The 12384-nt window shown below is 34.2% G+C and overlaps 1 protein-coding gene across 4 annotated transcripts; it reads left to right on the top strand.

The window, feature by feature from the left end:
• The first annotated feature begins 1379 nt into the window (after positions 1-1379).
• Positions 1380-10297, top strand: LOC141826809 (protein ETHYLENE-INSENSITIVE 2-like). 4 transcript variants are annotated; one of them, XM_074714112.1, is made up of 9 exons: positions 1380-1506; positions 2241-2511; positions 2719-2995; positions 3948-4034; positions 4173-4283; positions 4381-4593; positions 5198-5380; positions 6666-9389; positions 9775-10297. In XM_074714112.1, exons 3-9 carry the CDS (start codon positions 2786-2788, stop codon positions 10123-10125), a joined length of 3879 nt encoding a protein of 1292 aa, XP_074570213.1. In that variant the 5' UTR covers positions 1380-1506; positions 2241-2511; positions 2719-2785; the 3' UTR covers positions 10126-10297. The 4 variants fall into 4 exon arrangements, with proteins under 4 accessions (XP_074570213.1, XP_074570212.1, XP_074570211.1 ...); XM_074714111.1 differs by having other exon boundaries at positions 5195-5380; XM_074714110.1 differs by having other exon boundaries at positions 4375-4593.
• The last annotated feature ends 2087 nt before the right edge of the window (positions 10298-12384 follow it).

The raw sequence follows: 12384 nt of genomic DNA, 5'->3' as shown, positions 1-12384 counted from the left end.
GCGATTATGTCAATTATTATAGCAATAATTCTATTTGAACGTTTTTTCAATTTTTCTTTCTCACCATCAATTAAGAAGGAAACAATTTTAGGTCCTTCTATTATATTTAGAAGTGACACTTTAAAATTATTTAATAATAAATATAATATTTTAAAATAAAGATATTCATGATATTTAAATTAAATCAAATTAATTCCCGATGGAAAAATACATTTTTTAATAAAAAATAAATGGATATGTAGGATTCTAATATATATATATATAATATTAATATTTTATACAGCTTTTTCATAATTCGTTTCTCCCTCAAATTATTATTTTAAAAAATGATGAAATAAATAAAAAGAGAAAAAATTATGGGCTCAGACGTTATTTGAATCATCCGATAGAGATCGGACGGCTGTGAAAGAGACCCTTCACCACTTCAATTTTCCTCATCGCCCATCATTATTTTTGCGAGTCGCGGCTCGAACCTTCGAGCAAAGGGAGGACGACTCACTTGCTCTAGCCACGAACGTCTACACAACTTGTTATTTATCCCTAAAATTTAATTTACTTTAAATATTTAGTTATTAGAACATTGAACTATTTTATGGCTAACTCAAATTTTCTTATTCAAGTAAAGAAGATTCATTTATGAAAATGATTCGCTCCATGAACCTAACATTCACATATAAGAAAAAGATTCAGGTGGTAGAATTTTTGCAAGGAGCAAGATTCAAATCTTCCCTTCGAAAATAAATTCTTAAAAAGATTCAGGTGGTAGAATTTTTGCGAGGAGCAAAATCCAAATCTTTCCTTCGAAAATAAATTCTTTCCACTTAGAAGACTATTCGATATCATGATTTACTACTTCTTCCACATACCACACATATAATCTACAATATCAAATACTTCATGAATCATTATTATTTTTTGAGATTTTATTTAAATTAAATTTAAATAATTTTAATTAAATGGATAAAAATATTTTTAATATAATAATATTTGATTAAGTTGTAGTTACAGTAAAACTGCTCCAACAAAACTTTAATTAAAAATATTGTTAAAATAAAAATATATTGTTTATTATTTTTTATTAAAAAGAGCGTCTTTTGATAGAAAATAATAATTAAGGATTTTTTTTTAATTTTACCTCATAAATTAATTAACAAAATATCTTGTGCGTATAAAACTACAATATCTTGTCCTATTATTATTATTTTTTAATATGAAAATTGAAAAGGAAGTGAATAGTTAATAGAGGTTGAGATTTGACATTTAAAAGGGACGTATGTGCAAAAAGTTCATCATAAAATAATAATAATAATAATAAAATAAAGCTTTTTGAGTGGTTTCTGCTCTTCCTCCCTAAGCTTCTTCCACTCTCGTTGTGCTTCTTGTTGGGCGAATAAAATCCAGTCGAAAGGACCTTTTTTATGCTTGCGCCGGCGCCGGCGATCGAGGTTTCCGGCGAGGTCCGCTGTGGCGGCGCGGTTGGCCGTTCTCCACCGGTGGAGGTTGACGGTATGGGCATTTTGGGGCCTTCCATGGACGCCGGTTGAGTTTTTCCCAGTCAATTGAGCGTTTTGCTCGATCTATGCGCCTTTAGATGTTACTTCTCGGGCAGTGGGAGGAATTGATGCAGGATGAACTAAAGTGGACTCGCTTTGACCTTAGCAGTCTCTTGTTTGGTTCCATCTTGACCTAATCCTCCTTCCTCTCTCCGCCTTCGGTTTCTTGCTTTCGATGGGAGAAATACCGTTTTTTGTTTCATTTTTTTGGGGAATCTGTATGATGGTAATCGATTATCTTAGTCAATCATTTACATCTCGTCTTCCCTAAATTTGCTATTCTCTATATTTTCGTTCTACAGTTTAGTTGGGGACATGTTTTAAGGGAAATTTGTTTGGTGGTGGTTCATCTGATTGAATTTTGAAATGACTCACTTTCTGAATTTGGAGCAATTAATCAAGTGATAGATCAGCAGGAAGAATGATTAATTTGCATATTGAACTCTTTTTCGGTTGTTGCATTATTTGTGGATTGGTACTAAAACTTAATTTTTTCACTCGCTTCCTCCATCTTTGCTTGATCAGTCGATTCTTTTGGGCGTACTATTTATCATGCTTTTCAGCCAGTTTTGCTAAGCTTCCGAATTTTGAACTTGTATCTTCTTTTATCGAGATTGTTCTATTCAATGCTCGGATCAATCTCATGATGTCGAGTTGTTTTCTCAAAAGTCATAGATTTAAATGCAGGTGAAGAGGACTAGGGCTGAGATATTCAGATACCTGTGAAAGAAGACGAAACCTTGAGAATACTATCTAATCCGAGGGATATCCATGAGCATTTTGGTTACCATTCTGATAGAAGGTTTCTATTTTCTAGTGTAGACAAAGTGTGCAGTGTTCCTCAACAACTTACCTGTCTGCCGACAGAAAATTTCCCCATTGAAGTTGCATTGTTGGATTTCATTTCCCATCGGCCTTTATTTCAAGATTGATATCATTGACATTTGCAGCTGAACAGGTTTACTATTTCACTAGAAATCTTTCAGACCTCTAATAAATTTGGCTGTCATGTTTTAACGTTCTCTGCTGCTACCAAGATTATGGATGATTACTACATGAAATTATGTTTGTGTGAATCAGCATAAGAAAAGTACCTTAACTTGAATTAACAATGTTTTTTTTTACCTACATTGTTTGACACATACAATTTGCACCTTTTTGGAAGGTTTTTTGCTTGACTAGCCATCTGTACTGCAAAAAGTTCTTCCAGAAAAAGGTTATTTATCATCATTATGTCCACGGCATCTTTTCCTGGTCTTGGTCCTGCATTCGTCATTTCTATGGGATATGTAGACCTTGGAAAATGGTTGGCAGCTGTGGATGGAGGAGTCCGATTTGGAAATGACCTGATGTTATTAGTTCTTTTTTTCAACTTAACTGCCATTCTGTGTCAGTATCTCGCAACTTGTGTTGGCATCGTCACCGAAAAAAATCTAGCAGAGGTACTAGTTCTTAACCTCTTTTGTTGTATGGTTTATCCTTTTCTATCTTTACAAAACTCATTTCCTGCACATGGTGGAAAGTAATAACTATAAAATCCAGTTCTGGAGTGAGAAACCTAATAAAGAGTAGATGCTTTAAAAATTTTGACATTAGCACTTATAGTGGCAGAAATTAAATGTTTGATTGACAGCAAATTTAGCACGCATTTGTATCTATAGCACTGTACAAGTTGTGTATTCCAATTAGTTGGAATTGGCTTCATGGATTGTTGAGTACATGTAAGATTATATTGCTAGTAATGTCTAGAATATTTGAATGACTTTTATTTATGTTGGCTACATAATTCTTTGAACAGAAACACCTTTAAAACAGCCTTTGCAATAGTAACTACTATCTTGATTTGGATTACTCCGAATTGTAATATGGAAGAAGTTTTACATATATATGGAGTAATCTCACTTTTAGTAGTAACATATTCTGAATATTTTTATGCACATGGCTGTTGTCCATTTTATTAAGTTTATTGGGCCGGATCATCATGATTATTATGTTAGTAGACCTAGTTCTACATTATTGCAAGTTTACCCAATTGGAACTTGTTGCCCATGTATGGGACAAGACTCAAGAAGCGTATGACAATGGCTTTGCAATGATGTCTATATCTATATGGATATACTGGTGTCACATCAACATGCTTTAACTTCCTTGAAGGTGTACTGACCCAGGGTGTCGGAATCACTTCATAATTCCTCCCATCTGTTAATTATGCATAAACATACTTTTTTTATAAGACCACGCCCATGAATACATTGATTCACTGATAGCTTCTCTTAGACTTTATTTGTTGCTGAGCTTTACCATTATTTGTGTTAACTTTTATGAAGTATCTACCATACTAACCAAATGCACTATATTCCTGTTTTTTTTTTTTTTTTGCTGCTTTTGTGTCAGATATGCAGAGATGAATATTCAGGAACAACCTGTATGATATTGGGAGTTCAAGCAGAGCTATCCCTGATTATTTCAGATTTAACTATGGTAACAACTTTTTTTTTATTAGAAGAATTATGCTGTTTTTCTCTTAATTTATTGCATGTTTACATAATAAAACTGTCCTTTCATTATTTAGATACCACAGATAGGAAAGGTTTATCAAGAATTTCTTTTCATTTCTAGATTCTGGGAGTGGCACATGGTTTCAATCTTCTGCTTGGTGTCGACTTATTTGCATGTGCCTGGTCAGCTGCAGCTGGTTCTATTATTTTGTCCCTTTTGACGCATCTTTGGGTAAATTTTTTATGCTTTATGTCTAACCTTTTTATTTTTGATCTCAGTTGGAAATGATACATACGTTTAATGCATGTCTATTCTACTCAAGGTGCAGAATGATCAGAAGGCTGTACTTATGTGTGAAATTATTTCTGGTATGGCTTTGGTTTTCTATGTGCTTGGGGTACTAATCAGTCAACCAGAAATTCCTCTTGCAAAGAATATTATGTTTCCGAAATTGAGTGGAGAGAGTGCATACTCTCTTATGGCTCTTCTTGGTGCAAATATAATGGTGCATAATTTTTATGTTCACTCTTCAGTTGTTCAGGTAAAGTTGACTCAACTTTATATTTCTTTTCCTAACTCGTTCATGAACTTGATGAAGTTTTAAATTTTCTACTGTTGTTCTATGCCAGGATTTATGGTAAGATATTTTAATTCCTAATTATTCATAAGAATGAGTCCTATAACACAGGTCATTTTTTTCTAGAAGTATAAAAAAATAATACAAACCATCAAAATTGAAGGTGTGGATCATAGAGAAGGAACCAATTAATCCTGACACATTTGTGTATATATATATCTCTTCGTTTTCTACTATTTCATCGAAATCTTCCATGTGATTTCAGTTGGGAGGAATTTTCATTTGGACATTTTAATATTGTATGTGTATTGTTAGCAAATAATGGAGAATGTTTTTGTTTTCATCCCTGCTAATGCAGTGATGAGAATTTGTTGATTAAATAGTCATCTTTTATCAGCACCCGTCCAGAAAGTGTCTGCTAGAGCAACCAGGATGCTCCAAGTATCTTTTTTTATGAAAGTTGTCTTTTAACATTAAAACTGGATTTTTGTAATCATTACAGCCTTTGTTTTATAATATATTGAGATAATTTTTCCTAGTTCTCATGTAATTGGTCTTTATGCAGCAGCAGCAAAAGAGATTCTTGAATGTTCCTGTGGGTGCTTTACTTCATGACCATTTTTTCGCAATAATGTTCATCTTCACTGGAATATCTTTGGTTAATTATGTACTGATGAACTCAGCTGCATCTGTTTTCGGAAGCACAGACATAGATCTCAACTTTCATGATGTGTCTCTGCTGATGGATCAGGTTTATGCTTTTCTTCTTTATTAGCCTTTTGTTTTGTCAATTGACAAATCTTGCTATTGCTGATCATTTTCTTCTTGAATAGATATTTAATATCCTTTCATTGATTATATTTGTAGCTGTCAATGAATGTATATTAACTAAGCCTAATACCTAAACCTGATGCAAATTTAAGATGATTAACATCTAAGACTAATACCCAAATCTGATGCAAATTTAAGATGATAAAATTCTGTTCTTGGCTCTTTCTCGGATACAATCCAATCTTCATAACCTGTATGGGGAAAAGGAGACACAGACCATGACAAGTAGTCATCTGGAATATGTAACTAATTCTGGAGGTAATCAAAAAATTGAGGAATTGACACAGAAGATATCTTCACAATCTTACCAAAACAAATGGAGAAATAGTAATCTAGACAAGAAGCACAATGTTACATAGTCTGAATCATTCACATCAGTGAACAGGTATTCACAGGTTTGAATATAAGTTGACAAAATTGTGCAATAACTTATAGATCATTGCATGTGGCATTTTATATACTAAGATTCACATTTTATACAGTTTTGGGTTTCATTAACTTAATGGCCAATTTCATGTTTTCTTGATTATATAGAATTTGATTTGCTGGCATATTTATGCTTCAGAATTTATTCAAGGACATAAATTATTATTTATACCTTATTTGATCCTAACAAACCATTTTTCAAAACTCTGAATGCCAGAAGACTCGACCATGGATGCATTCATCTCACAGTCAATGCTAGGATATGATCAGTGGATTATATCTTTAGGCTTAAGTTATGTAGTTTAGAACTCATCATTTCTCCCATCAGACAAGCACTTTTTGTGTCAAATGATGATGCACGTTTTAGCATAGGAAGAAGCAAGCAAGTGTCAGGATTCATTAGGTGCAATCAAATCCACCTTCAAGTGACTCAGTAAATCTAGGCTTCTGCAAAAATTGACATTAGTAGTCTTCCTTCATGAAAGTTCAGTGGTTAAAGTTTCTTCATCCATTTGAGCTCCAAGTCCAGAACATTGCGTTACTGTTTGATAAATGTCATAATAACTAATTTGGTTCAGCTACCAAGATTCATAGTCTTTGCAAATGATAGTTGGAATAATTTAGTAAATGAGTTTTATTATTTTACTTAAATTGATAATCCTATTGTACCTGATAATTGCTAGTTGATAGAAAATTTACCATGGGACATGATTTTGACAATTTTCTACATCAATGAATGTTCACCAGAACTGTAACTTCTGTATGCTTAAACTTTACAGATTTTTAGGATTCCTATAGCACCTATAGCAGTATTGCTGCTCCTATTCTCTAGTCAGATCGGAGCTTTGGCTTGGAATACAGATGGACCTCAAATCTTGCATTATTCTTTTGGTGCGAATGTTTCTGTTTGGATTCATCTTCTGTTAGTGAAAACCTCCTCTGTGATTCCTGCTCTTTGCTGTGCAAAAATTGGAGGCACTGAAGGGATATATAAATTTCTTATTTTTTGTCAAGTTATACAAGCTATGCTTCTTCCATCTTCATCAATTCCACTTTTTAGAGTAGCATCTTCAAGATCAATAATGGGGGAATACAAAATGGCATGGTATCTGGACATAATGTCTCTGTTGGCATTTCTTCTAATGCTCGCTTCGAATATATTCTTCATCAATGAAATGTTGTTTGGAAAAAGTATCTGGATAAACAGCCTCAAGGAAAATACCAGATTTGGTGGAACTATCACATATGCTGTCATTCTTCTTGCTGCTTGTGCTTTGATACTTTTTACACTATACCTAGCAGCTACACCTCTCAAATCTGCAAGTGATTTTCCAGATATAGGAACTTTGATTTCACTGAAGGATGAACTACCTGAGGAAACAGAAGATGACATTCGAGATAAGATTACTTCTATCAAAGATGAGATTAAAGCTACTGAAAATCAGCTTTCGCTGGAACCTATTGTGGAGCATACTGTGCAGTATACTAATAGACTTTCAGAATCTATACTCGAACAATCTGATGCACCTATGGATTCTGATAATGATCGAGGTCAAATTGTTGACAGTGCTGCTGCTTCTGACACAACTTTTGATTCTGATCATGATTCCCATCAACATATTCATGTTTCTGGCTCATCTAATACCTTTATTGCGCCAATATTTCAACCTGAAGTATCAAAGTCTATTGATGTAGAAGACTTGGAAAGTGTGAGTGGCACATCCACCAATGCCTTGTTAGATACTGCTATTAAAGAAGAACATGAATTCCAAATTGAGAAGGAAGATTTGGCATTAGAAGCAGATATTGCCACTGTGATGGATAAAGACAAGACATTGGATACTAAGGATTCTGTGGGTGAGCTGTTGGTGCCTGTAAGTGAAGCGTTGCCTCATTTGACATCCGAGGATTCCGAATGCTGTAACACTGTTACTGTAAACATTTCAGATGGCAGTATTGGCAGTGTGAACTTATCAAAGTTGTCTGGATTAGGTCGTGCTACTAGAAGGCAATTCGCTGCCATATTGGATGAGTTCTGGGGTCAATTTTTTGATTTCCATGGGAAACCAACACCAGAAGCTGTTGGGCAAAAGTATGATTCTTTGTTGGGATTATACTCGAAAGGTGGTAGTTCTGCAAAAGGTGATATAGGAACAGAGTCATCCATTCATTTTCATAAAGATGCTGATAGAATAACAATTTTCCCACCCAACCCAATGGAATATAACTCTCATAAGATGAAAAACTTGGCCAGTGGAGATTTATCCTATGGATCTCAGATGGGCTCTTCAACTTGGTCTCGGAACTTGCAAGCGAGAACACATTTTCTAAATTCAGCTGGTAACCCACCTGAGCCAAATGAAAGACGCTATTCTAGTTTATATCTGCCACAGTACTCAGACAACCATGATTATCAGCCAGCTACAATCCATGGATACCAGATAGCATCTTATCTAAAGGAAATTGGTGTGACGCGAAATCCTTATTCTTCAAGTGTGGCACCTGAATCTCCGAGAGTTACTAAATCTTCTCTGAAAATTCCTCCAGGGTTTGGGGATTCAGTTCCATACAGTGATAAACAAAATGGACTGAATTCACTTGCATCTTCTAGTTTGCAAAGCCCAACACCATCTCGAGTTAGCAGAATGCAGGTTGAAGGAAATTATTTCAACCCTTCTTTGGTCGAACCTATAGGAAATGCTGACACTTCTGCCTATGAAAAGAAATATCATAGTTCTCCAGACATTTCTGCTCTTATCGCTGCTAGCAGGAACTATTACTTGAATGAGTCAAAGTTGGGTGGTCCTATCGGTTCCAGACCATCTGTTGGTAGGATGATGGCTAGCCAGCAGCACCAGTATTTGAATCCCATCTCCAGGACTGCAGTTTCATCACCATTCAATGAGCTCTACTCACCCAATCTCCAGAGAGATGCACTCCCTCAGTCAAATTTGAGTTCAGACAGCAAATCTCTTTGGTCTATGCAACCATATGAGCAATTCTTTGGTATGCCAACCAGGGAATACAATATAGGGGGGCGAACAGTCCCTGACAAACCTGGCCGCGCTTCCCAAGAAATTTTTCCTTGTGCAGAGGTAGAACGCAGGTTGTTACAATCTCTTCGATCTTGTATCTTGAAGCTCCTGAAATTGGAAAACTCAGATTGGCTTTTCAGACGAAATGATGGATGTGACGAGGAACTAATTTATCAACTTGCTACAACTGAGAAGAATACGTGCAAAGTGGTTGAGATGAATCATTTGGATTCTAGTGAACTTCGCCACTTGTCGCCTGAACGAAAGCTTAATTCAGTTCAGAGGAACGAGGAGGCAGACATCCCTTGCACTTTGTCATTGCCTAATTGTGGAGATGGTTGTATATGGCGCACATCCCTTGTTGTGAGTTTTGGAGTGTGGTGCATTCATCGGATATTGGATCTGTCCCTTGTTGAAAGTCGGCCAGAGTTGTGGGGTAAATACACTTACGTGCTCAATCGTCTTCAGGTAAAAACTTAATCATTAGCTTTATCTTATTCCTTTAATGAATAACTAAGTTCATGCATAAAATATATATATTCTAAAATCTACACAATAGCAAATATTGCAAATTATAATCTACCTTCTACTTTTACACTGTTGTTCCAATACAATCTGGTTCTCGTCATTCGCCACTTATCATTTTGAGCTGGAAATAAAGTATTTCTGCTATGAGTGAATAAATAGTCCAAAACCAAACTTATTTAGCTGGTTATTAGTTGAGACAGTGATGGGTTCTATCATTCGCCACGAACTTTAGGCAGTATTCATTTTTTTCCTTTATATATAGCAATAATTTGAAGGAAAACATTGAAGGATGCCAAAGAATCTAAGCCTTTAATATTGAATTCAGGGGATTCTTGATCTTGCATTTTCCAAACCCCGAACTGCCCTCAACACTTGCTTGTGTCTCGATGTACCACTGGAAGTTACTGCACCTTCCGACTCTCTTATGGGGTCAAAAATGATAAGTGGATCCTTCACAACTGCAGCTCTGATTCTTGATCTCATCAAAGAAGTTGAAATTTCAGTCTCAGGTCGAAAGGGTCGGACCGGCACAGCGGCCGGCGACGTTGCATTTCCCAAGGGGAAGGAGAACTTGGCATCCGTGCTGAAGCGTTACAAGCGCCGGCTCTCAAACAGGAGTGCCGGAGCACAGGAAGTTTCTTTATCCCGCAAGATTCAAACGGCTCCAGTTCTATAACGACTGTACCTTTCGATATTTGGTTTTTTCGTTGAAAAACGTTCTCAGGGTTCAAAGCTGTTCCTCTTTGTCCCTCCAAGTTTCCCTTTGTGTATGTTGTATAATTAAGCAGGATTATGTAGAATTTCTTCAGTTTCAAGATCTTAACCCTAATATTTAATTTGTTTTCGAATATCCTTTTGTCTTAATTAAGTTGGGAATTTGTAAATTGCTCATGTAGTTATTTTCTTGTGTTGCCATGGGCATGATCCTCTAGAGTTGGTCGACTTGATTGAGCTGATTCATCGAACCAAGTCAGTCTATCAAGTCGAGTTGGTCTTCTCAAACGGATGTGTCTATTTGTATTAGCTAATCAAAATTTATTTTTGAATTTTGTGATTTGAAGATCATGAATTTATATCTCCAAAATAGTCTCTTGTAAAATAAATTTTATTTTAAAAATTTATATTTTTATTTTATCTTTTATAATTTTTAAATCATATTTTTTTTTTAATTGGATAAATAATAATAAAATAAACTCTCAACTAAAATAAACTTTAATTTTTTTACATCGCACAATTTTTAAAATCTTAACTTGTTTTAATTATTTGAATTTTGATTGGATTTATTTTAAATTTAATAAGTAGTATTGTTGAATAATAATCAAAATCTATAGTACTATATTTATGAAAATGTTAACTCTTTCTTTATGTATACGAAGAGCATGACCTAAAACTCTCCCTACTTATCGTCAACATGTTTGTATATATATACACAATTCGCTAAAACAATACTTTCATTTTAATCTCGCTTCAATCAACAATTTTCACTTTCTCAAAAGTCATACAATAATCTATATAATAAAATCATCGATAATTTATTGAACCACACAAGTTTAGATTTCGTAATATCCAAAATGCGTATCCGACTCATATTTACTAAAACATATAATTATTTCTCATTATTCCTTGCTTTTATCAATAATCTACTGTTCATTCATTAACAACTAGATAGTCGAGTGCAGTACTTGATTTTTAAATTTACTGTACTAGATTTGTGATCAATAGTCAACTAATAGTCCACTGCCCATAACTCCTTAGTCTATTGTTAAACTTTCGGTATTTTCATTATGTGACATAACTATTACATAACTCTCAAAATATTTTCAAACTTTTGCCAATTTTAAAAATTCACATTACTCAATTTATACCATAGAATCTAGGTACAAATTGACATAACTACATTAATTAGGAAGCTCACAAGAGTGTAAAAGTCTTGATTTGAAATATTTTTGAGGTGCTAAGTTCATCAATAAGTTTTTAATAAAAAATTAGTTGATGGTTAAAATATTCAGAATTTCAAAATTTTAACTTGATTTGAATCATAAGAATCCTAATTAAAAACTCTTTGATGGTATTAGTGAGTATGATAGACTTAAATCTTTTAATGAATTTGTTTCAAATTAGCCTGAGGTCATAAAGATTTCAAAAATTCACATCTCTCGAGTGTAGATCTAAAGACATAGTTACACTCAAGAGTCTCCTAGGAATATAATAATCTTGATTTGAAGTAATTTTGAGATTTATAAGATTATCGATAAGTTTTAATTAAAATTCATTGATAATCTTAGATAGTTTTACGATATTTTGAGAGTTATGTAATGATCATGCCACATAATGAGAGTAAAAAATTTAACAATCATTGATAAATTATAAGCAATCGATTGTCGATCATAAATCTATCATAGTAAATCTAGAATGCTAAAAATTTAAATGTAAAATAAATATTTATAACTAAAAAATTTTCTATAACATCTCCCACTCGTCCAAGTGAAGCCACAAAGGCAAATGGTCACAAAGACCATTAAGAGGTATCTAGTCACGTAGACTAAATATAACCGGAATGCACAGTCACATAGACTGTAAGAACAACCAATTCATACATAGGAAAATGGTTCGTGCGACAGCAAGCACATTGAGCATTCATTGCTAAGAAAGTTGTTACACCTTACATAGCTGCTCATAGAGCGATCAATGCTAAGAAAGTTGTTACACCTAACTTAGCCGCTCTCCAAATAGTACATAACCATTTTCTGAATGACACACAGTCATTTATCTGATGGCTCACAACCATCATCCAGGTGGCACCTAGCCGTTCTCCAGTGATACATAAATCACTCTTCTTATGGTACATAACCATTTCCTGGACTCATTATGTCTTGCTATTTACCCAGATTAAATAATATGTATTTACATCAATATGAACATCTCTAATCCCTCA

Source organism: Curcuma longa, chromosome 4, assembly GCF_044706935.1.
Source record: "Curcuma longa cultivar G26 ecotype Majalengka, Jawa Barat chromosome 4, ITB_CL_G26_1.1, whole genome shotgun sequence".
Taxonomy (NCBI): Eukaryota; Viridiplantae; Streptophyta; class Magnoliopsida; order Zingiberales; family Zingiberaceae; genus Curcuma; species Curcuma longa.
The sequence above is the reverse complement of the archived record's forward strand: the minus strand, read 5'-3'. Positions and strand labels throughout refer to the sequence as shown.

What these genes read in the sequence shown, in the direction of transcription:
- LOC141826809 (XM_074714109.1), top strand. Translation starts at nt 2,786, where the DNA reads ATGTCCACGGCATCTTTTCCTGGTCTTGGTCCTGCATTCGTCATTTCT. An exon ending in TTATTTCAGATTTAACTATG is followed by an intron (nt 4,035 to 4,172) that starts GTAACAACTTTT and finishes TTTCATTTCTAG; the next exon opens with ATTCTGGGAGTGGCACATGG. An exon ending in TTCACTCTTCAGTTGTTCAG is followed by an intron (nt 4,594 to 5,194) that starts GTAAAGTTGACT and finishes GTCTTTATGCAG; the next exon opens with CAGCAGCAAAAGAGATTCTT.